The 25,908-nt window shown below is 49.3% G+C and overlaps 1 protein-coding gene across 10 annotated transcripts in view; it reads right to left on the bottom strand.

The window, feature by feature from the left end:
• Window positions 1-571: 571 nt before the first annotated feature.
• AFAP1 (actin filament associated protein 1) overlaps window positions 572-25,908 on the bottom strand; it is a 191,586-nt gene continuing 166,249 nt past the window's right edge. For 9 of the 10 annotated variants that reach the window (XM_065544722.1, XM_074039357.1, XM_065544721.1 and 6 more), the window contains 4 exons: window positions 22,544-22,708; window positions 18,527-18,717; window positions 14,611-14,775; window positions 572-5,385 (listed from right to left, as the gene is read on the bottom strand). In XM_065544722.1, the coding sequence (XP_065400794.1) occupies window positions 5,359-5,385; window positions 14,611-14,775; window positions 18,527-18,717; window positions 22,544-22,708 (548 nt within the window). In that variant the 3' untranslated portion in view covers window positions 572-5,358. The remainder of the gene's footprint in view (window positions 5,386-14,610; window positions 14,776-18,526; window positions 18,718-22,543; window positions 22,709-25,908) is intronic. The other variant, XR_012434603.1, reaches the window with a different exon arrangement.

Here is a 25,908-nt window from a genome sequence, read left to right as displayed (position 1 = left end):
TGGACGCTGCCTGGGAGGACACGTCACTCACGGCGTCAAAGGGCAGGTCGAGGGTGCTTGGAAAATGACTTCTCTCCTTGCAGAACTCCTATTTAAACACAACAGCCTAGCTCCAATAACCCCACTCCTTTGTAAAAACCCTCCCCAACAGCCTCAAACTTAGCAGCTCTGTGATTCCAGAAATCTTCACAGTCCTCTACACAAAAGACGCACCTGGGATCTTTCTATGTCGTCCTGCCTGGAGCAAGCTCCCTGAGAGCAGGAGTTGTAGCTGACCCGTTTCTAGTTCCAGCACCTGCTACAGTCGGCCTCACCGCGGGTGCACAAAACGTCTCTTGAACTGGATGTTCAGGTCTGTGGACTCAAAACTACTTTTTAATACAAACCACGGTTCCTTCATCTGCCTACTTCTTCCCTCCACGTGTCACTCCTGACCCCTCTCCCCTCCGTAGGTGGCCCAAGGTCAGCGAGAGATCACCCCCCCCCCAACCCACCTGACAGCAAGGACTTTAGGAAACGCAGCCACTTCTCAGTGTGCAGCACACACCAAGGGCAGTCAAGACACTGGGGCTCGCGGAGAGAAGTTTATTCATACACAAAGGTGCACGCCAAGGGCGCCAGTCTAGGGTTACACCACGTGAAACAGTAGAAAAATCAACCAGGAAAGCAGGAAATTCAGTGAAGCTACTACAAAATGGGGCGAGTGGACTGAAAACTAGGATTTTCCTTGCAAGTTGCTTTTCATAAAATTTTTACTTTATGAATTAAATACATTGAGAAACAGTGAAAATATATTTACAGTCATTTAAAATGGGCACTACCAACATATTTAATTTAAAAAAATCTTTGCTGTTTCTTTGCCTGTTTCTTTCAAAGAGAATTTTAAATATGACTTTAGCTTTTAAAAAATACAATAAGGAAATAATTACATTCTTAATATGAAAACATTTTACAACCTATCGCCATGGTCAATTAATTCTGAGTATCCTTTAAAAGTTGATGTTAAAATTTAAAGTGAATATTTCCTTTCTTGTTAGAAAATCAAAAAGATTATCTCATTAAAAACACCTTTGGTCCCTAAGAATTATGATCTGAAGATCTCCTTTTGAAAGTATCTTCCATGGCTACACTAAAAAGACCGGGTAATACTTGTGCACGGTGAAGTTGAGATTTTCTGGAAGGCCAAAGCTGGAACTGTTTCATGAACTGCGGGCAAAAGGACGCGTCTGAAGCCCACCACTTCCCAGGCGCAGTTTCCTTCCCTTTATAGACGATGGAGTGGCCTGCTATGGCTTGGGGACTCACAAATAGAGGTGGCTTTGCTTTTTCCACGGTGCTGTGCCACGTGTTTATGGCAGGAATACTTTGGTTTCACTTTAGTTTATTTCACAGTATGAACCCAGCCCATCATGGTGACAAGACAGTGACAACCAGGAAAAAAATGAATTATCCTCCTTCAAACTATGTCATGAACTTGAAGTTACTGTTCCCATTAGAAAATTATTTTAGTAAGAGGAAGGCAATAATTTAACATTGAAGTATTGCCACGACCTTTATGTAAGCTGCAGGGCACCCTGCCAGCCAACCCTGACGCCTGAGACCTCCAGTGCTGTGCTCCCAGAAGAGGCTGTTTCAAGGATGGACATCCACCTGACTGCAGGGGCCACCTGTGAGCTCAGGGTGTCGGCCCTGCCCTGCGGCATGACGTGCCTTTTCTCTAGGTGCGGGTCACCGGCCACACGACAGGCTACCCATCCTTGGATGGTGTCAAATGACATGAGTTTGGTGCATGAACAGAGCACCTCACCTGGGTAGCAAAGTCTGTGGGCAAAATTTACATCCCCCCAAATAGTGGGTGAGTAGAGGTAACAGCCTCTTTAGAAAGGTAAGGGGTGGCCACAAACAAGGGAGCTTTGCCCACAACCCTACACCTAAACCTGGCTTCAACACGGCCCTTTGAATCCCGTGCACAAGCGCCAAATTGTGGCCATAATGATAACGAATCTCAAACTCCTTCCTAGGGGTGGCCTCCAGAGCCGAGGACATACTTTTTGAAACAGACTTTTCAAAAGGAGTAAATCTCCACCTTTTAGGGTAGTTTTGTCCATTTAGAAATGGCCAATAATAACTTTGGGACGAGTAAGATACAGGGGAAGGTTAGGCCTGGCCACGCCAGGGCACAGGCACAGAGGGCAAGGCGGGACTAATCCAGCTGGTAAATGGCCACCTGCCAGCCCCAACGGAAGGTCTCAAGGAAGGCCCCATGGACAGTGGCCCGTGCTCCTGGGTCAAGTCTGGTGCCTGGGGTGACTCAGCAGACCCACACTGGTTACCCTGCACCGGCCGCGGACTCTGGAAGCCGAGGGAGGGAGCTACTGGCCTTGCAGACAGATGGGCCTTGCCCTAGTTCCCCCCAGATTCTGGGAAGAGGGAGCCATGGCCTGCCTGTTGGGCCTCTGCACCCCTCATCCTGGCTTCTCCAGGGACCCTGGCCTGCCTGTCGGGCCTCTGCACCCCTTATTCTGGCTTCTCCGGGGACCCTGGCCTGCCTATTGGGCCTCTGCACCCCTCATCCTGGCTTCTCCAGAGACCCTGGCCTGCCTGTCGGGCCTCTTGCCCCCACAACCTGGCTTCATTATGAAATCAGACACACGCAGCTGCCACAGGGGCAAGGGGTGCTTGTTCCTGGGGCACGTTTTGGGAGGGTGATAAAATGAGATCACTGTCAGAATTCTGGCAGGATGGCTCGTGTGTGTCTAATATGTACAGATATAAATTAAAAACTTTATTGAACATATACAAATAAATAACTTATTCTGAAGTAAATGCTTTAAACTTTCTGATCAAATGCGAAATTTCAAGGGAGTATCTGGCATCGAGGGAATCCAATGTCAGGGCCCCCTTCCAGGGCACCCATTTTGAAAGGCTCTATGGACCACAATGGGATTCGTGAAAGTTTGCCTCCTCTTTAAAAGGCTTATGGTTGTGGCAGTGAATTACAAACCTGGGTTTTTAAAACAAAATATGCATGCTGGGAGTCGAGCACCCATCAGCTGTGCCCTTGGGCAAGTCCCTGCTAAGGCTCTGGGGCCTCCTTACCCGGTGAGGAAGCTGGCGGGTGACGGCTCAGGCCCATGTGACACACCGTGTGCCGCTTGCGCTTCACCTGCCGGCTCGCCGCTGCCCCCCTGTGCTGGGCCAGGACTGAGACTTCAGGCTGGCCATCTCCCGCTTCTCCTCCTAACCACCAAAACCTCGCACAGTTCTCTTCGGCAAAGCAGGCTGCCAATCAGAATGGCCCAAGAGCCTCAACTGGGGAAACTATCTGACCCGAAGGCAGCAAAAACCTATGGGGGAGCAAACATTTTCACCTTTATAGAAAATGCATTCTGTGTGATACGAAGTGGTCCCAGCTGCCTGCAATGGTGGGAAGTCCCCACTGGAGGGAGGGCTCCTCTATGGCAACGCAGCGGACCGGCCCTGAGACGTGTGGCGTCCCCGCCCGACCTGCCTGGATGTCCTAGTGGGAAGCTGGCATCACGGATGCTGGTGTAATGGGCCTCCACGGACTACCCAGGAGGAACGTGCGTCAGAGGAGGAACGCCGGCTGACGGCTCAGGAACCCAACACGCTCCCGGCAGATGGCTTTGCGATCAATTCAAGTTTCAGGTGGACTCCAGCAGCTTCCAGTTCTTGTAAAACTTTCTTATACACGGGAGACCACTTCTCCGCTCGAGTAATCCAGCGTGGCCCCTGCAGGCCTCAGGCGCCACGACCTTCAACATGAATCCTAACTGTACAGTCCCGTGTGCCACATGGCTGGCGCTCTGAAAGCATGTCTGGGGGGAACTCCTTGTCAGTGTTTTCCTGCTGTCTCTTCCTCTGCGTGATAAAGGACATTCTGGACACTGGACAGAAGGCTTGCACCAAGTGTGACACCTCTCTATTCTCTGCTCAGGGAAGGGGCGGTGGCTGCTGGGACTGGTCTCCGTGAATCTGCCTGCGGAGGCTTTCAGGGGCGACTTATTTTGTCATCAGTGACTGCATCTTCCCGTAATGGAGAATTCCTGACAGCGGTCTCCGGGAGACCAAGAAGTTAAATCTGACTTTTAAACCCAGGGAGTAGATACCAGCTCAAACCATGAACTCTGTTTTTTTTTTTTTCCTTTATGCCTTAGGCATCTGAATTCTCCAAGCGATATTGCACAGAAGGCAAGTAAGAAAGCTGGGAAAGGGGCCCTACCCGCACCCACCCCACTCAGGAGAGGCAGCATGGCCAGGCCCACCCATGCATTAGTGGTTTAACTTGACAAGCTGGAGGAAGGGAGAGGGAGGGGCAGGAGGCCCTGGAATTCCTGCCTCGTGCTCTAAGATGTTATAATTCCATGAGGGAACAAATTCCAGAACTTGCTTCCCTTTCAAAGGACTGCCCTGGCCCACGCAGCAGTAAACGTCCTGTACAGTGGCGAGCAGCCAGCCCCTGCCCCCAGAGGCTCCTGGTGGGAGGAGCACCTGCCGGCTCCGATGTGGATTAAGGGCTGGGGATGCCAGCCCAAGGGGGAGGAGGGCACACTGTTAGTGAAGTATTAAAACCCTCTGCTACCTGTCAAAAGTAGCACAAATAATAAAATAAGGAACCTCTGAAAAATCCTTAGATCTAAGTGTGACACACAACAAAAAAAATTCTTAAAAAACAGGTTAAGAAGAATGGCAGCTTTTCATGTCTTGGTGACAAAAGCATCTGTCCAAAAAATAATAAAAGGTAAAAAATGTTTCACAGCGTGATTTTCTCATGCCTTTACCTCTGATGATGAGGGGGACGGGCACGTGGGGAGGGTACGCCGAGACACAGAGTCCACGTCAGGGCTGTGTAAGCCCCTGGCCCTCCTGGTGGGTGTGCGAGGCGAGCCCAGTGCCCACGCGCCAGCCACACTCATGTCCGGGGCAGCCGGGGATCCAAGCTCTTCCCCGTCGAAAGGTTTCACCTGGGGGCTCACAGAACCATCCATCCTCAGTCCAGGGCTGGGCTGGAATCGGTGAAAGCAATGGCTTAACTGGTTAGAAAGATGTCACTTTGCCTGATAGCATCCTTTCAAACACCTTTCCATCACTTTTTTTGTTTTTTAACAAAAGTTGGGGACCAAAGTCTTACAAGTACATCTTTTCTAAAGGCGCCAGTATACAGTAGAAGGAATGCAAGTGGGCCTGGGTGAGAGGCGCTGGCCTCAGAGCTCGGTCGTGAAGCCTCTGGAGTCGCGCAGCTGAGGCCACTCTGGGCAGAGCTTCCTGCCGTCACACAGAGGAGGACACGGGCAAGGGGGTGTGCAGTCTCTGAGGCTGGAGCAGTCCTGCTGTCCCCTATGTCCCGTTCTTCAATTCCCATTCCTAGAGAAAAGGAAAGTCTTGTAAGTCGACAGGGCAAGAGGATCAGGCTGGGACAAGCCACGCCACCATCCACATTCGACTCAGAGCAGGTGGGTGCTCAGCTACTGCAGAAAACTAAACACAATCAATGACCAATGACCCGGCAATTCCACTGCTAGGTATTTACCTATCAGAATGGAGAGCATGGTCTCCGGCAGATACCACACCCCCCGTTCACAGCAGCATGACTCACACAGACAGGAGGCGGAGGCAACCCAATACCCACCGATGGATAGACACAAAAGACATGGCGAGTACAGACACCACCACATATTCAGCCTTAAAAAGGAAGGGCTTCTGACACATGCTGCAGCCTGGATGGACCTTGAGGACATGATCAGAAACAAGCCAGTGACAAAACGATAAATCCTGTAATGATTTCACTCACATGAGGGACCTGGAAAAGTCTAACGAGGACAGAAAGTGGGCCGCGTGCAGTGGCTCACACCTGGAGTCCCAGTACTGGGGGAGGCACAGACAGGAGGATGGCATGAGGCTAGGAGTTTTGAGACCCGCCTGGGCAACATAGCGAGACCTCACCTCTATTTCAAAAAATAACAAAAAAGGAAGTAGAATAGTAGGTATCAAGGGCTGGGGTGGGGGGACTGGGGAGTTAGTGTTTAATGGAGACAGAGCTTCAGTTTGGGAAGATGAGAAAGTTCTGGAGAAGGATGGTGGTGATGGCTGTGCAACAATGGGAATGTGCTTAATGCCACTGAACTATAGACTTTAAAATGCTTTAAATGGTCAATTTTACAATGTGTTTATTTTACCATAATAGAAAAATGTTTTTTTAAAAAATACGTGGATGCTTAAACCCAGTCAGCGGAGCAGCTGGACTTGTTCCATCCATAGGCCCTGAGTGCTGGTTGCGGATGGCTGTGGTCTACGCAGTGCCAGCAAAGCGAGAGCAGGGACAGTGGGCACCGGGCAGGCACTGTGCTATGCACTGGGCACGGCTGTGTCTGGTCTGATGACAGTTCTGCAAGGTGGACAGTACTCCCACTTCCTAAGTGAAGAGACAGGTAGCTGCGGGGCTCATGCCTGGAACCCCAGCACTTGGAGGGGCTGAGTGAGGTGGGAGGATTGTGTGAGACCAGCCTCAGCAACACAGGGAGACCCCAACTCTACAAAAAATACAAAAATTAGCTGGGTGTGGTGGCGCACACCCGTAGTCGCAGCTACTCGGTAGGCTGAGGCGAGAGGATTGCTTGAGCCCGGGAGTTTGAGGTTGCAGTGAGCCATGACCGTCACTGCACTCGAGCCTGGTCAACAGAGCAAGACCCTGCCTCAATTGATCGATAAGGAGACAGAGGCTCAGTGATTTGCCTTAGGTCCAAAGTGATAAAGCTGGGCCCCCAAACCACTGTTCCACAGCAAAGGCCTCCCATCTCCACTTTGCCCTGCTGCCTCCCAACAGGCCACACTCTGGCTTTCATATCTGCTTCTCTCTGCACACACCCATGTCCGTTCTCCACCTGACGTCACCTGGCCAGCCTCATGTATCCTGAGGACTAGGCTTCAGTGATCCCCCCCACCCTGTGCCCCTTCCTGCCCTGACTCAGGGAGGCAGTGCTCCCATCTTCTGTGCAGTTTCTGTGCTTTTCAACAAGCCATGTCACAGCAATAAATGTACCTGCCCCTCCCTACTGGATACACACCCTCCATGTTCTTCCTTGCTTCTTCCTTTCCAGCCACTCATCTTTGGGTCCTCAACACCCAGTGCAGCTGCACAGAGGCAGACGCCTGGGCTACTCCTGGTCTCTGGAGCTATGTGGATTTGAAATGGGGGGATTTAAAATGGGATTTGGTCATGGGATTGAGTTCCAGAAAGAGGAGGCGAAAGAGCAGACGCAGGTCAGAGCAGCAGCAGCACCATGCAGGACAGAGGCCCTCAGTTCCCCCGCATGGATGGCTCTGGAGGAAGACAGCAGAAGGCACAGATGCCAGGGCCAGACTTTCTGTGCCTCAGCCACTGTGGGGGGGGTGGTTGGAGAAGTTGCTTCATCTCTCTGAGCCTTGGTACAACGTGAGTCCCACCAAAGACTTCAAAGCGCAATTGGGAAGATCAAAGGAGAAAGGCTCTGTGAAAGCCCTGACCACAGCACCCGGCACACCATGAGCCTGGCCACCAAACACGGGCTTTCTTCTCTGTGCCCGGTGACCCTGCGCCGGGATGCAGATGCCTGACTCCCACTCTATTTCCAGGGGCTCATGAACTGGGCCATGAGTACACTGCACGTCTCTGCATGCTGCATACAATGAACAATTTCTCATCTTTTCTCAATCAAGAGCTCAAGTTCAACTCATGGTTAAATGCACAATGCTAGCAAATCTGGCAGAAATAAACCCCAAACCACAGCGATGATAAAACCATGGTGAGGCACTCTGACTTTTGGTGGAAGTATTCTGCAGAGGGGAGGATGGTTAGCTGGGCACGCCTCATGCCTTCTTGCCCCTTCAGCAGCCTCCCTGGGATAGCTATGTGGGCTGTTGTAAGCAGAGAAGCATGCCCAGGGGACAAGGTCACGAGGTCGGCGCTCAAGGGCAGTCCTCTGTTGTACACATCCCCCATTTCCTCCCAGGCAGTGGGGGTTTGAGAGAGGGAAGACCCCATGTTACCTCCACACGGTGCCACATAAGTTTAGCAAACAAGTCTAGGAAACAGTGACATTTCCAAGCCCAGATCACACTGGCCACAGAATAAGTGACATGATGAGAACCGGTAGACTCCGCTCAACTCAGAGCAGGGCAGGAAACAGAATCTCCAGGTGCATGTGTCAGTAGAGGCAGCGGCATGAAATCTGGAGCAGCTCAGCGCCTGCCCCTCGGGCACCTCCCAGAGCGGAGCCACAGTTTCCATGCCCGGATGTCCCTTGGCACATGGCCTGCCCAGATGAAGGGAAGGGACACCTGGCCTGGAGATGTGCCTGGTAGGTGGTTCTGAGCCAGGAAGCCCCGGGGCATGGGACTGGAAGCCGTCTGACTTTCTAGAACCCTCTCTCGTGCTCAGTGCTCCTCACCGAGAGTTGGAAGGTATTTCAGGAATACCGCAGCTGGGTAGTGCTTCCCACATCCAGAATACGTCAGACCCCTTGGTCCTCAGAAAAAGGCAGGAGGCAGATGACAAGTTTACGGTACCCAAATGCATTCATGTTCTCAGCGTCTACAGGCTCCACCACAATCCCCACCTCCAACCGGGGGTCCCTTGTCACTGTTCTCAGAAATCCTGGGAAACCCTGCTCAGTCCGTCCCCTTCTGACTTCTGCAACAAGATTCTCAGCTGGAGGGATGAGAGGGGCTTCCGCTGTTTTCTGGACCTGTCAATGGGGACCCGTCTGGACAGCTGGCTGTGCATCCGAGGTGGCCCAGGATCACTCGCTTCCCATTCACCGAGAGGGAGCAGAAGGGACGGGGCGCCTGAACCTCTGCGTGACGGAAGCACACGCAGTGACAGGAGCCCTTTCAAGGGTCGGGACCACAGAATTTTCAGTCCAATTTCTTCGATGATAAAGAAACTAAATAGATGAAGTCCATTTACAGCATCTCTCATCTGCAGGTCCTTAGCGGGATGTCGTCGGGCAGCTCAGTTCTAAACACCCCCCGGGCAAAACATATTCCTCCATCAACGAGCCCAGTGGTCACCAGCTGAGAACACTTGGCAAATACAAAGAAAAGCAATGGAGATGACAGTCAGCCATTCCTCCCTTTCCCAGACTCGCCAAAACACACGGTCTTCAGTACATGGATCTGCCATGGAGGACTGCTGTTCTGGGGGACAGCTGGGGACAACCATGTTTCTTAGGGGCCCTCCTGTGAGCACCCCAAAGAGCACAGCAGGTGGGTGGTACTCATATTCCCATCTCGCAGGAAACACCTATTCCTGCCAAGTCGGAGTGGGCTCCAAAAGCTGCAAAGAATGCCCAGCTGGGCGCAGCGGCTCACGCCTGTAATCCAGCACTTCGGGAGGTAGGAGGATCACCCGAGCCCAGGAGTTCGACACCAGCCTAGGCGATACTGCCAAACCTCATCTCTAAAAAAAAAACAATAAATTAGCTGGGCATATTGGTGTACACCTGTAGTCCCAGCTACTTGGGAGGCTGAGGTGGGAGGATCAACTGAGCCCAGGAGGTCAAGGCTATGGTGAGCTGTGATGGTACCATTGTACTCAGCCTGGGCCACAGAGTGAGGCCCTGCCTCAAAAAAAAAAAAAAAAGTTAATTCTGGTAGTGAGAGGAACCCACAGCCGGTACAGGAAGGGCTCCGGCGTTCCAGCCTCTCGGGGTGGGGCAAACCACACTCCTATGGCTCCCCAGCTCACGCCATCATAAGCCGTGCACTTTCACACACACAGCACTTTCTGCTGCTGCAGCCAGGACCCGTTTGCTTTGATCAACTACTGTGTTTTAAAAATTTCTGAGGTTTTAAAGTTTAGCATCAAAACTTGCTAGAGGCTAATCCCATGAGAAGACTGGACGCTGCCTCAGGAGGGACTAAAGAGGTTCCTCCAAGGCCCTCAGAGCCTGATTCCCGCAGCTAGCGGTGCTAGGGAGGGGGATGGAGGCAAGTTTATTCCTGGACGCTCTTCTTTTTTTTTTTTTTTAATTTTTTATTTTTTTATAATACTTTAAAAGTTCTAGCGTACATGTGCACAACGTGCAGGTTTGTTACATAGGTATACATGTGCCATGTTGGTGTGCTGCACCCATTAACTTGTCATTTACATTAGGTATATCTCCTAATGCTATACCTCCCCTCTCCCCCTTCCCACAATAGCACCTGGTGTGTGATGTTCCCCTTCCTGTGTCCAAGTGTTCTCATTGTTCAATTCCCACCTATGAGTGAGAATATGTGGTATTTGGTTTTCTGTTCTTGTGACAGTTTGCTGAGAATGATGGTTTCCAGCTACATCCATGTCCCTACAAAGCACACAAACTCATCCTTTTTTATGGCTGCATAGTATTCCATGGTATATATGTGGCACATCTTCTTTTTTTTTTTTTTCTTTTTTTTTTTGAGAGGGAGTCTCACTCTGTCGCCCAGGCTGGGATGCAGTGGCCGGATCTCAGCTCACTGCAAGCTCCGCCTCCCGGGTTTACACCATTCTCCTGTCTCAGCCTCCCGAGTAGCTGGGACTACAGGCGCCCGCCACCTCGCCCGGCTAGTTATTTTTTGTATTTTTTAGTTGAGATGGGGTTTCACCTTGTTAGCCAGGATGGTCTCGATCTCCTGACCTCGTGATCCGCCCGTCTCGGCCTCCCAAAGTGCTGGGATTACAGGCTTGAGCCACTGCGCCCGGCCATGTGCCACATTTTCTTAATCCAGTCTGTCATTGATGGACGTTTGGGTTGACTCCAAGTCTTTGCTATTGTGAATAGTGCTGCAATAAACATACGTGTGCATGTGTCTTTATAGCAGCATGACTTATAATCTTTTGGGTATATCCCCAGTAATGGGATGGCTGGGTCAAATGGTATTTCTAGTTCTAGATCCTTGAGGAATCGCCACACTATTTTCCACAATGGTTGAACTAGCTTACAGTCCCACCAACAGTGTAAGAGTGTTCCTATTTCTCCACATCCTCTCCAGCACCTGTTTCCTGATTTTTTAATGATTGCCATTCTAGCTGGTGTGAGATGGTATCTCATTGTGGTGTTGATTTGCATTTCTCTGATGGCCAGTGATGATGAACATTTTTTCATGTGTCTGTTGGCTGTATGAATGTCTTCTTTTGAGAAGTGTCTGTTCATATCCTTTGCCTACTTTTTGATAGGGTTGTTTGCTTTTTTCTTGTAAATTTGTTTGAGTTCTTTGTAGGTTCTGGATATTAGCCCTCTGTCAGATGAGTAGATTGCAAAAATTTTCTCTCATTCTGTAGGTTGCCTGTTCACTCTGATGGTAGTTTCTTTTGCTGTGCAGAAGCTCTTTAGTTTAATTAGATCCCATTTGTCAATTTTGGCTTTTGTTGCCGTTGTTTTTGGTGTTTTAGACATGAAGTCCTTGCCCATGCCTATGTCCTGAATGGTATTACCTAGGTTTTCTTCTAGGGTTTTTATGGTTTTAGGTCTAACATTTAAGTCTCTAATCCATCTCGAGTTAATTTTCGTATAAGGAGTAAGGAAAGGATCCAGTTTCAGCTTTCTACTTATAGCTAGCCAATTTTCCCAGCACCATTTATTAAATAGGGAATCCTTTCCCCATTTATTGTTTTTGTCAGGTTTGTCAAAGATCAGATGGCTGTAGATGTGTGGTATTATTTCTAAGGACTCTGTTCTGTTCCGTTGGTCTATATCTCTGTTTTGGTACCAGTACCATGCTGTTTTGGTTACTGTAGCCTTGTAGTATAGTTTGAAGTCAGGTAACGTGACGCCTCCAGCTTTGTTCTTTTGGCTTAGGATTGTCTTGGCAATGCGGGGTCTTTTTGGTTCCATATGAACTTTAAAGCAGTTTTTTCCAATTCTGTGAAGAAAGTCATTGGTAGCTTAATGGGGATGGCATTGAATCTGTAAATTACCTTGGGCAGTATGTCCATTTTCACAATATTGATTCTTCCTATCCATGAGCAAGGTATGTTCTTCTATTTGTTTGTGTCCTCTTTTACTTCACTGAGCAGTGGTTTGTAGTTCTCCTTGAAGAGGTCCTTTACATCCTTTGTAAGTTGGATTCCTAGGTATTTTATTCTCTTTGAAGCTATTGTGAATGGGAGTTCATTCATGATTTGGCTCTCTGTTTGTCTGCTACTGGTGTATAAGAATGCTTGCGATTTTTGCACATTGATTTTGTATCTTGAGACTTTGTTGAAGTTGCTTATCAGCTTAAGATTTGGGGCTGAGACAATGGAGTTTTCTAAATATACAATCATGTCATCTGCAAACAGGGACAATTTGATTTCTTCTTTTCCTAACTGAATACCCTTTATTTCTTTCTCTTGCCTGACTGCCCTAGCCAGAACTTCCAACACTATGTTGAGTAGGAGTGGTGAGAGAGGGCATCCCTGTCTTGTGCCAGTTTTCAAAGGGAATGCTTCCAGTTTTTGCCCATTCAGTATGATATTGGCTTTGTCATAAATAGCTCTTATTATTTTGAGAGATATTCCATCAATAACGAATTTATTGAGAGTTTTTAGTATGAAGGACTGTTCAACTTTGTCAAAGGCCTTTTCTGCATCTATTGAGATAATCATGTGGTTTTTGTCTTTGGTTCTGTTTATATGCTGGACTGCGTTTACTGATTTGCATATGTTGAACCAGCCTTGCATCCCAGGGATGAAGCCCACTTGATCATGGTGGATAAGCTTTTTGATGTGCTGCTGGATTCGGTTTGCCAGTATTTTATTGAGGATTTTTGCATCGATGTTCATCAGGGATATTGGTCTAAATCTCTGTCAGGCTTTGGTATCAGGATGATGTTGGCCTCATAAAATGAGTTAGGGAGGATTGCCTCTTTTTCTATTGATTGGAATAGTTTCAGAAGAAATGGTACCAACTCCTCCTTGTACCTCTGGTAGAATTCGGCTGTGAATCCATCTGGTCCTGGACTTTTTTTGGTTGGTAGGCTATTAATTATTGCCTCAATTTCAGAGCCTGCTATTGGTCTATTCAGGGACTCAACTTCTTCCTGGTTTAGTCTTGGGAGAGTGTAAGTGTCCAGGAATTTATCCATTTCTTCTAGGTTTTCTAGTTTATTTGTGTAGAGGTGTTTATAGTATTCTCTGATGGTAGTTTGTATTTCTGTGGGGTCGGTGGTGATATCCCCTTTATCATTTTTTATTGCGTCTATTTGATTCTTCTCTCTTTTCTTCTTTATTAGTCTTGCTAGCAGTCTATCAAATTTGTTGATCTTTTCAAAAAACCAACTCCTGGATTCATTGATTTTTTAGAGGGTTTTTTGTGTCTCTATCTCCTTCAGTTCTGCTCTGATCTTAGTTATTTCTTGCCTTCTGCTAGCTTTTGAATGTGTTTGCTCTTGCTTCTCTAGTTCTTTTAATTGTGATGCTAGGGTGTCAATTTTAGATCTTTCCTGCTTTCTCTTGTGGGCATTTAGTGCTATAAATTTCCCTCTACACACTGCTTTAAATGTGTCCCAGAGATTCTGGTATGTTGTATCTTTGTTCTCATTGGTTTCAAAGAACATCTTTATTTCTGCCTTCATTTTGTTATGTACCCAGTAGTCATTCAGGAGCAGGTTGTTCAGTTTCCATGTAGTTGAGCAGTTTTGATTGAGTTTCTTAGTCCTGAGTTCTAGTTTGATTGCACTGTGGTCTGAGAGAGAGTTTGTTATAATTTCTGTTCTTTTACATTTGCTGAGGAGTGCTTGACTTCCAACTATGTGGTCAATTTTGGAATAAGTGCGATGTGGTGCTGAGAAGAATGTATATTCTGTTGATTTGGGGTGGAGAGTTCTGTAGATGTCTATTAGGTCCGCTTGGTGCAGAGTTGAGTTCAATTCCTGGATATCCTTGTTGACTTTCTGTCTTGTCGATCTGTCTAATGTTGACAGTGGGGTGTTAAAGTGTCCCATTATTATTGTATGGGAGTCTAAGTCTCTTTGTGAGTCTCTAAGGACTTGCTTTATGAATCTGGGTGCTCCTGTGTTGGGTGAATATATATTTAGGATAGTTAGCTCTTCCTGATGAATTGATCCGTTTACCATTATGTAATGGCCTTCTTTGTCTCTTCTTTGATGAGATGGTTTCTTCTTTGATGTCTCTTCTTTGATGGTTTAAAGTTTGTTTTATCAGAGACTAGGATTGCAACCCTTGCTTTTTTTTTGTTTTCCATTTGCTTGGTAGATCTTTTTCTTTGTTTATCTAAAGAATCACACATCTAAGTGCTGAAGAGGACTTCAGGGGTCGCCTGGTCTAATCTCCACCCCACCAATGAGAAAACTAGTCCAGAGGAGTCCAGGGCTTGCCTGCGTCTGAGATGACCCTGGAGCCGACTGTTGGTACTGGGGCTAAATGGTCAGCACCTTTGGGTCACTGTTCACCTTTGAGAACCCACTTCCTAACAGGATCTGCGGGGTGGTGAGAGCTCGATAAGCACCCATTCCAAGATGTCTACTGAAGGCTGAGTGCCAAGTGGATGGAGTAGAAGAAGAATAGGCTCCCTATTCACACCTGAGAATGCTGGGAGGTTAAAGAACCCCGACACCCCCAGACCAGTGCCCCCAGAAATCAGGGCTCACCTTGGCCTTCCGCAGCACATGTCCTCGGCAGGGGGAGCTGCCCGGGGCCACCTGGCTCTTCTTCAGGACAGCCGCGCTGTTCACCGGCACGGGGCCCTCGGTGTCACTGGTGTCACAGCTGGAGATAGGCGAGTTCTCCAGGGTCCGGTGCCTGAACACTGGAGACTTAACAGAGAGAGAACCCCATGTGAGGAGTGGTTTCTAGGCCACTGGTATTATCCAGCAGGAAAATGATTTATTTCAAGGAAGAAGTAAGTTCTGGAAATGGGCAAAAATCGCAGCAGCAGGAAGGACTGCCAGGCAGTCAGTGCCTCACCCCCAGAGCCCCTCCCAACGTTCACAGCCAGGGGGCAGAGGCTCTGAGGGGCTGGTGGAGGCTCCATGGCTGGGCTCCGACTCCCAGCCATGCCTGGGAAGCGGTGAGGGTGGGATTCCTGCCTGAATCTTTTGCACTCAAAGTGAGGCTCTTCCACGCAGGCTAGTCAGCCCCTTTGTGCAGGGCTTTATGGTTTTCAGAGCTTTTCTGGGGTGAGTGTCCTAGAGATGTTGAAGTCGCAGAAAGCGCCGGCACTCGGGGCAGAACTGGCTCCCGGGATGCAGCCCCATGGAGTGGGGCTCGCGGGAGAAAAGCAGGCTCCATAAGCACAGAGGCCTTCCGAGTGTTTACGGCAGCTTCCATATGCCAAAGGAGGAGGTGTTCAGGGAGACTCAAAATAGAACAACATGTGTCCTGAGCTGCCAACGCCCCCATCGCTGGCTCTTCCGTATGGGATCCCAAACTGCTCTCTGGGAAAAAAATGCCACAGTCTGCTGAGCCTTCTCTCAAATGAAGTCTCCAAGGAAGAGACGCTTCCTAGGATTCCTGCCAAAATGTGTTATGTAAAAAATATTGCTCAGGGTATATGGCACGCTGTTTTAGAACAGTGTTTCAATTATCGTGAAAATGGGCAGCTCAGGGTCCCCTGTGGGCTTTACTGACCACAACCCTCAGGCAGCCAACTAGACTTACGCGGTGGCAGTCCCTGGCTGCCAGGGAGGAAGCCTGGGTAGTGGTGAGTGAACACAATGGAATGATGATGAGGACATCTCTGGCGGGCAGAGGCCAGGCCAGGCTGTGAGTAAAAGGGGCAGGTGACCCGAAGACCTGCATCTCGAGAGGAGTCCACCGAACAAGCCACTCTCCCGAGGACATGGTCTGGGCAGCAGCGGTGCAGAGTGCTTCCCCAGGGGCTGGGACAGAGGACGGCACCAACGACATCCGCCCTCAAAAGAGAGGGGAAGTCGCAAAGCACGGTGGACTGGGACGGGGGAAGCGGAGGTGGCAAGCCAGGCCCAGGCCCCCAAAGGATACTTGGGCCAAAGGAAAAGTGAGGGGGGTGGCGAGGCAGGAGCAGGAAAAGGGGCCCGAGGGAAGCTCGGGTGATGGAAGAACGTGGAGCCACCACAGAAGACAGTGGGCAGCTGTGCCGAAGGGCACCGGATCGGGGAGTGAGGACTAACATGTCTGCTGGAGGGGAATGCTGGGGGTCACCATGACGAAAGCAGGTGCAATGAGAAGCCACACTCGGAAAGTGGAGGTGTCGGGGGGCAGAGGACACTGCAAGCATGGACAACTGCTTCCAAAGCTCACCTTGGAAGGAAAGGCAAGAACACAGGGCAAGGGGACAGTCGCCAGGGGGAGCAGGAGGCCAGGCAGAACCTTCTTTTTTTAAGGATGGATTCAACTAGAGAATCCTTAAATGCTTGGAAGAAGCTGACAGAAAAGCTGAAGATACAGGAGAAGGCTCCTCCCAGGTGTCTGGAAGTCAGGAAGGGTCGGATCGAGGCACTGACCAGAGTCCAGGAAGCCCAGCCCCTCCACTCAAACAGGACCAGAGGACAGGGGTGGGACAGCTCCTCAGAGCATCCTGCACTGCCACCACCCTCCATGCAGGACACAGGACAAGCAGCACAGGGGACTGTGTGTACTCCTGCCTCAGATCACCACAGACGGAGGGGCACAGGGCTCTATGAAGCAGGCAAAGACCCCTGCCCTCTCCCAGCCAATGCCCACAGCTTCACTGCCACCCTCACTGCACCTGACCCCACTATGCTCTTGTCCTCATTTCTGCTGGATGAGGGGCTAGGGACACCCAAGGCACCTCCTGGTCCTTGGATTCCAATTCCCCCTGCACCCCTCCTCCTCAGCCCTGCTTCACTGTTGCCACAGATCTGTCCGCATCTTACACCAATGTATTTTATTGGTTTGCCTCCCTCACGAGAACATAAGCTCCATGAAACGGGGATTCTCACCTATCTTGTTCACAACTGCAGGCCTGGAGTAGTTTGTAGCACACAGAGGGAGAACAGAACATGGGCTGGGCATGGTGGCCCCCGCCGGTAACCACAGCGACTCAAGAGGTGAGGTGGGAGGAGCACTTGAGCCCAGGAGTTCAAGAAGGATCACAGCATATGCATATGTGTGTACACACACACCTTTATATATTAAATAGTATGTATCTCGCATAAATAATTGTATTTCATATATAATATATAAATAATTGTTGAATTTATATGATTTTATGTAATACATAATGTATATAATGATATCAACAAGCAATTGTTGGATGAGTGGAATGAATGAATGCAGGCATGTATACGTTTGGGAAGACGTGAACGAACACAGGTCCTTCGGTGAGCACTGTGCCAAAAGCCTCTGCACACACAGTCCTGTGCAGCGGCCATTATTATTTTCTCCATTTTACAGATGAAAAACTCAGGGCCTAGAGAAGTCCAGTGATTTTAAGCCCTGGTCTGTGTGACCCCAGAGCCGCCTCTTGAACACCCGAAAGAACAGTGCACAAGTGGCTGGGTTTGTGGTTTGAGGACAGAGCAGTGACCTCGCTGCTTGCTCAGCTCTGCAGGCAAGAGGGAGGTTGTCCTCTGGGTTGGAGGTGATGGCTGGGGTGCCACAGAAGCCTGGTGCAGGGATGGGGGGCTTGTAAGAGAAGGGGAGAGTAAGGAAGAGCAGGCCGTACGGGGGGTGCCCGGCAGGGGCCAGCAGGTGACTGAAACTCAGGGCTGTTGTCAACCCATAAACGTGTCAGTCTTCCCCACAAACCCGCCCAAGGCTCACGTGGAGCAGCGGTGGGTTCAACCAGGCTCAGCGTTTTACCAGGGGGTTGGGAACCAAGGATCTAGAAGGGAAGCATTCAGGACGCAGTGGGTGGGGACCCAGGGGCACCCGCGGTGTTTTGGCTGGGACAGGGGCTGAAGTCCAGCCGTCCCTCACCGGCTGCCTGTTCTGTCTGCCCTGCAGGTGTGTTTACTCCTCTGGGCCCAGTGCCTCCCTCACTCAGTGGAAGTGACGGCATCCAACTCACAAGACAGGAGGCTCAACAGAATGACCAAGTGGAGAAGACATCTAAGTTCTCAGCGACCTCGCCGAATCAGTGAAGAGGAACCAGGGACGGGGAAGACTCACGAGGGAAGAGGAGACCGCTTTGTTCTGTTCGATTCTAAGAGGATACAGACCGCGCCATTCACTTCAGTTTCCCCAGCACCTGGCTTAACTCTCAGACATGCTCGACGGTCTATAAGGACTGGCTACCTAATGAACCGGTGTCAAATTAGGACCTGGTTCAGAAGAGACATGAGGACTGGATCTGTTCTAAACAGATGGTGCAAAGGGGAAAGGCACAGACTCAGTGTTTCCATGCCTTTTAACATTTCAGCGAGAGGTAAGAAAGCATGTCGGGAACACACGCCCGGCTGATGAAAGTGTCTGATGCTAACACATGAACTGTCTTCTGCTGGGCACGCTAAGGGGCCACAAGCAAGCTACGCCCCAGAGCCACTCCACATTCTCTCTGGGTGCACCGGCTCTTGGTCATGCGAGGCCGCACCAGCCTCCAAGGTGAGCCAGAAGGACACACACCTGTGGATTCGATGTTCCTGACTTGGGCTCGATGGCCAGCCCCAGGGTGACTCCGCCCGCCAGTGCTTTCTTCAGGCTCTCCTTGACCTCCGTCAGCTCCAGCTCCAGGCTGACGCGTTCCGCCTCCTTCTGCCGGCACTCCTCCTCCAGCTGCTTCAGCTTCTCCTCCAGAATCGCCTGTGGCTTCCTGCCTGGAATTCCCAGAAACGCCCTTACTCCTGCGGCCGGCACAGGCTCTCCAAACAACAGAGAAGGCACCTGCTCCCCGAAAAGAACTTCCACAAAATGTCTGAGGTTGAGCTCCCCTGACTTCGGTCCTCGTTGCAAAACTTAAATTCAGCAGTTCTCTAAGGGAGCAGAGTCCTTCTCCAGCCACTTCCCTTTGCTGCAGCTGTGAGGACTCGGACCAGGCAACAGGAGACGCTGATTCTCACCAAGGCTGGGAGCTCCTGGCTCTGGGACTCAATGTACTCATTTTGAAACGTGGACCCTAAACTCCACAGTTCCTGAAGCTGCCACTGCATTGGGGTGTGAACCCCGTCCTTCCCTAACGCTCCACCGATCCCTCAGTCATCTTATTTGCCCCCGAGGCAATGAACAGTAGCACAGCTGGCATCTCTACTGGACATGGCACACGTTTCTTTAAGGAACGTTCACTTATTTTATTTGAGGTTTGCTGCAGTAACCTAAGACGCACCCACTGGACAGATGACAACATCAGTCCTAAGAGGTGAACAGACTTGTGCCCAGGGCCTGGGCCGGTGCTGGCCAGCAGGCGAGGTTCTCTTTTTCAAAGCCAAAAGCACCCCTGGCCTTCCTGCATCTTCACTATCCTGCAGGCTTGGAACACTAACCCACTCTTACTAACCCACCCTCACCCACTAATCCACTCTTAACCCACTCTCACCCACTAACCCACTCTCACCCGCTAACCCACTCTCACCCACTAACCCACTCACACACACTAACCCACTCTTACTAACCCACTCTTACCAACTAACCCACTCTCACCCACTTTTACTAACCCACTCTCACCTGCTAACCCACCCTCACCCACTAACCCACCCTTACTAACCCACTCTCACCAACTAACCCACTTTCACCCCCTAACCCACTCTTACTAACCCACTCACACCAACTGACCCACTCTCACCCACTAACCTACTCTCACCAACTCTCACCGCCTAACCCACTCATACCCACTAACCCACTTACTAACCCACTCTCACCAACTCACCCACTCCCACCCACTTACCCACTCTCACCCACTCAAACCAAGTAACCCACTCTCACCAAATAACCCACTAACCCACTCTCACCAACTAAAGCACTCACACCAACTAACCCACTCTTACTAACCCACTCTCACCCACTCACACCAACTAACCCACTCTTACTAATTAACCCACTTTCACCAACTAACCCACTCTTACAAGCCCACTCTCATCCACTAACCCACTCTCACCAAATAACCCACTCTTACTAACCCACTCTCGCCCACTCTCACCCACTAACCCACTCTTACTCTCACCAAATAACCCACTCACACCAACTAACCCACTCTTACTAACCCACTTTCACCAACTAACCCACTCTTACCCACTAACCCACTCACTCTCACCCACTAGCCCACTCTTACTAACCCACTCTTACCAAATAACCCACTAACCCACTCTCACCAATTGACCCACTCACCCACTCTTATTAACCCACTCTCACCAAATAACCCACTAACCCATTCACATCAACTAACCCACTCTCACCAACTCACCCACTGCCACCCACTCACCCACTCTCACGCAATCCCACCCACTCACACCAACTAACCCACTCTTACTAACCCACTCTCACCAAATAACCCACTTTCATCCACTAACCCACTCACACCAACTCACCCACTCACACCAACTAACCTGCTCTTACTAACCCACTCTTACCAAATAACCCACTCACCCACTCTCACCAAATAACCCACTAACCCATTCACATCAACTAACCCACTCTCACCAACTCACCCATTGCCACCCACTCTCACGCACTCCCACCCACTCACACCAACTCACCCACTCCCACCCACTCTCACTCACTAACCCACTCTCACCCACTCACACCAACTAACCCGCTCTTACTAACCCACTCTTACCAAATAACCCACTAACCCACTCTCACCCACTCACACCAAGTAACCCACTCTTACCAACTAACCCACTCACACCAAATAACCCACTAACCCACTCTCACCAACTAAAGCACTCATACCAACCCCCTCTTACTAACCCACTCTCACCCACTCACACCAAGTAACCCACTCTTACTAAGCCACTCTTACTAATTAACCCACTTTCACCAACTAACCTACTTTTACTAGCCCACTCTCACCAAATAACCCACTGACCCACTCTCACCCACTGACCCACTCTCACCCACTGACCCACTCACACCAACTAACCCACTCTTACTAAGCCACTCTTACTAATTAACCCACTTCAACTAACCCCCTCTTACTAGCCCACTCTCACCAAATAAACCACTAACCCACTCTCACCCACTAGCGCACTCCCACTCACACCAACTAACCCACTCTTACTCTCACCAAATAATCTACTCTCACTCACTAACCCACTCACAACTAACCCACTCTTACTAATTAACCCACTTTTACCAACTAACCCACTCACACCCACTCTTACTAACCCACTCTTACCCCACTCTCACCCGCTAACCCACTCTCACCCACTAACCCAACACCAACTAACCCACTCTTACTAATTAACCCACTTTCACCAACTAACCTACTCTTACTAACCCACTCTCACCCACTAACCCACTCTTATTAACCCACTCTTACTAATTAACCCACTTTCACCAACTAACCCACTCTTACTAACTCGCTGTCACCAAATAACCCATTCACACCAACTAACCCACTCTTACTAACCCACTCTCACCCACTAACCCACTCACACCAACTAATCCACTCTTACTAACCCACTCTTACCTGCTAACCCACTCTCACCCACTAACCCACTCACCAACTAACCCACTCTCACCCACTAGCCCACTCACCAACCCACTCTTGCTAACCCACTCACCAACTAACCCACTCTCACAAATAACCCACTCTAACTAACCCACTCTTACCAACTGACACCAAATCACCCACTAACCCACTCTCACCAACTAACCCACTCTCACAAATAACCCACTCTAACTAACCCACTCTTACCAACTGACACCAAATCACCCACTCTTACTCTCACCCACTAACCCACTCTCACCAACTAACCCACTTACTAACCCACTCTCTCCCACTAGCCCACTCTCACCAACTAACCCACTCTTGCTAACCCACTCACCAACTAACCCACTCTCACCCACTCTCACCAACCCACTCTCACCAAATAACCCACTCTAACCCACTCTTACCAAATAACCCACACTCACCAACTAACCCACTCTTACCAATTCACACTCATCAAATCACCCACTCTTACTCTCACCCACTAACCCACTCTCACCAACTAACCCACTTACTAACCCACTCTCTCCAACTAACCCACTCTCACCCACCAGCCCACTCTCACCAAATAACTCACTCTCACCAACTAACCCACTAACCCACGCTCACCCACTCACCAACTAACCCACTCTCACCCACTAACCCACTCTCACCCAATAACCCACTCTAACCCACTCTCACCAACTAACCCACTCTTACCAACTCACTCTCACCAAATCACCCACTCTTACTAACCCATTCTTACTAACTCACTCTCACCCACTAACCCATTCTCACCAACTAACCCACTTACCCACTAACCCACTCTTACCAACTAACCCACTCTCACCAACCCACCCATTCTTACCAAATAACTCACTCTTACCAAATAAATAACCTACTCTTACTAAATAAAATGGCAGCCTTGGTGAGCAACAGGTCCTTTGGGCAAAGCAGAATGAAATCTCCCGTCTCCAACACAAACATGCACCCTGGGCAGTCACCCGCATCCTTCATACCTGCGTTCACTTCGATGGCCGCTCGAAGGTCTTTTCTTTCCTTGCGGAGCTGGGCCAGCCTATTCCGCAGGACCTCTTTCCTCTTCAGCAGCTCCTCTTCTTTGGTCTGTAGCCGCTTGGCGTCTGCTTCTACCCGGTTCTTGCCGTACTTGTACTGGGCAGCATCTCGAGAAGGAAAAAAAGCAGCCATTAAAAATTAGGTTTACTAGCCTGGGAAACATGGAACGATCCCTTCTCTACAAAAAATAAAAAATTAGCCAGGCGTGGTGGCACATGCCTGTAGTCCCAGCTACTCAGGAGGCTGAGGTGGGAGAGTCGCTTGAGCCGGGGAGTCTGAGGCTGCAGTGAGCTGTGATTCTGCCACTGCGCTCCAGCCTGGATGACAGTGAGACCCCATGTCAAAAAACATTAGGTTTATTCAAGCAGACAATGGGGGAACTCAAAAAGCCTGTTTAATCAGCCAACTGAGTAAACAAACACAAAGCCAGTTACTGTGCTAATTCAGTAAGAAAAAGGACAGGGCTGGTTTGAACTAAGCAGAAAAGCGACTAGTTCAAATTCTCCAATATTCTTTGAATCAAATTTTTAAACACAGAATATTAGGAGATTCCTTTAACTCACTTCCCTTTGAGGCACATGGCTTATAATTAATCTCAACAAGGTGGAGTGTGAACATTTTATAACAGACACAGGAGTCGATTACTATCAAAAGTAATGTCTGAAATCTGCTTCCTTCTCTACCATCTTCAAACACCTCCATAACCCTGCAGTATCTGTTCCTTACGGTCATGTCATCTGCCTGGCTCTGAATTCATCTGAATTGCTGCTACACCCCCAGCACTGAGATCAGCACCTGGCACGGAGTGTGCCACAATAAATGCTTGTTTAGTGACTAAGTGAACAGCAGATACATGAAGAGGCAGCCAGGAGCAGTATCTGGAGCCTGACCGTCTAGGAAGGAGTCCCAGCTTGTACGTGTAGCTGCATGACCTGGAACAGGGCACGAAATCCCTCTGTGCCTCAGTTTCCCTTATCTGTGAAATGGGGATAGTAATGCACTGAGTGGTTGCAAGGATTAAATATTTATAAAGCACTTAGAACAAACACAAAAATGGGCAATACATAAATGCTTATTTCATAAAATGAATAAATGAAGAGGAAACTAGCCGAAGGGAAAATTCACAGACTTGGCAACATCACACCACCCGTGAAAACGGCTTTCAAAACCTGGCCCCACGCTCTCTTCCTCTTATTATGTGGGCCTTTTAATAACAGTAATTTAGGACAACACCTCTTTGTTAAGACACATGGAAGAAATGAAGGTTCTAACAAAACTCAGATGGAGGATAACCGATTTCAAAGCTTCCGAGATCTCTCAGTCGCTTCTAACAATCACTCACACCTGAGGGCAACTCCCAGGCCTTCCTGACCGCACACCCCACACGTCTGACTCCCTCGAAAGGCTAGAAACTACTTCAGGTAGAAGCCACGGGGGTGGCATGATGGTTAACAAAAACAATGGACTCAGGGAGGTGGCTAGAAACCCACACTCCACCCTCCCTTGCTACGTGACTCTGCAAGCAATCTCTGGAGCAGCTGAGCTTCACCCTCTCTAAAGCAGAAACGAGAAGGAATCCTGTATGTGTGCATGCATGTGCACATGTGCACGTTTTAAATGAGACGTGTGTGTGTGTGTTTTAAATCAGAAACATATATCTGAAAAAAATCTAACAAAATAACATGATGCCTGACGTAGTGGACACTGACAATTCTTACCATATCGGCGATAAGTGATTCCCAGAGCCTTGTCCTCTCAGGGACAGCAGGGAGCCATTTCGAGCACCTGTCCTAAATGCTGGATTTGCCAATTCTTGCAATGTAAGCCATCACGATTTCAATGAAATACTGCATTTATGAAGGTATAAAAAGTGATCACTCCCCAGTCAATTTTCCCCTAACCAAAAGAAACACATAGAATGACAGCAAAAGGGTCAGCAGCCTGAGGAGAGGCGAAGCACTCAACAACCTGAAACGAAAGGATCACTGTTCGCAGCTAAAATAACGACATATTTTGCAAACAGGGGCAAGTCCGAACTCTACTCACTTATTTCTAAAGTAAGCTGTTTTCCCAACAAACGCAATGCAATAACCTATAAATCTCCACATCTTTTGGTCCCCATGTAATCTCATCTAATCTATAATGCAAATGGCTGGATTCAGCAAAAACACGGAATGCCATTATTTTTCTCTTTTGTCACCATTAGATGTCACCAAAGTTAATAAAAACTCCCTACAGAAGGTCTCATAAAATAAAGGAATAAATCATCTAGAAAATAAAGTCAGCACAGGTACTGACAGAGAAACACCATGGCGAATGAGACTCCGTGGGATTCGGATTTTGCTTTTAATAAACCTTTCCGGGTGTGAGCTGCTCCTCTCCCCCATCTGCCCCTTCCCAAAGAAACAACACGAAAAGAGGTGAAAGTAAATACACCCAACACATTCAGGAAATAAGATTTGCCAGATAAGGTCAAAGGAAGTTAGTACATTAAACAAATGGGGGTAGGAGGGAGGCTTTGGCCCAACTGGCTCCAACCTATCTGGTCAACATGCATGTTGGGTGGAACAGAGGTGGAGAAAAGCTTAGGTCAGGGATGTACACCCTTCCTCGGGGCAAGACGCCGCCTGGTCCTGCGGAGCGATTCCAAGCCTCGTCCACAAACATGGCCAAGGACACTGCCAGCCTCTCCATTCCCCTATGTGGATACTCTGACTCCAAAACCAGAACCACAGGGCAAAGGGATGTCGGCACGTGCCGGTGTGAGAGCCTCTCTCTGCGGCAGCTGGCGTGGGGGTTACCAGCTGGGGCTAGCCGGACTCATCTTCATTAGCACAGAGACTGGCCTACCAGTTGCACAGATCCAGATTCGAAAATCTCGGGTACAAATCCCAAGAGGCGATGGCATGTAACCACATCAAACTCAACATCTGCACCTAACTCCCACCTTCTTCCTCTGGGAAATCTTCCTGGACATGCCCAGATGGACTCAGGAGGCCCTCACCTGTAAATCCCCACACTGCAGCCCTACCACTTGCTTGTCTGCATGTGTGGATCTGTTGGACTGAAGCTGCCAGACAGCAACTACTTTAGTGTATCTTTGAGTCCCTTGAGTGAAAAAATGCTGCCTGGCTGGCTCCCTGATTAGACATCCAACATAATGAGGACTAATGCAAACACAAACACTTAAGAGATGCCATATCACCCCAGATGGATCTAGTGGAGGCAAGGGAAGAAGGTGCTGGGTACAGGCAGGCTGAGTCTCTCATATCTTAATGCTTCTCTGCCCAATCTATTTTCGGCTGGA

Source organism: Macaca fascicularis, chromosome 5 (assembly GCF_037993035.2).
Source record: "Macaca fascicularis isolate 582-1 chromosome 5, T2T-MFA8v1.1".
Classification (NCBI taxonomy): Eukaryota; Metazoa; Chordata; class Mammalia; order Primates; family Cercopithecidae; genus Macaca; species Macaca fascicularis.
Note: the sequence above shows the minus strand (reverse complement) of the source record. Positions and strands in the feature narration are given on the sequence as shown.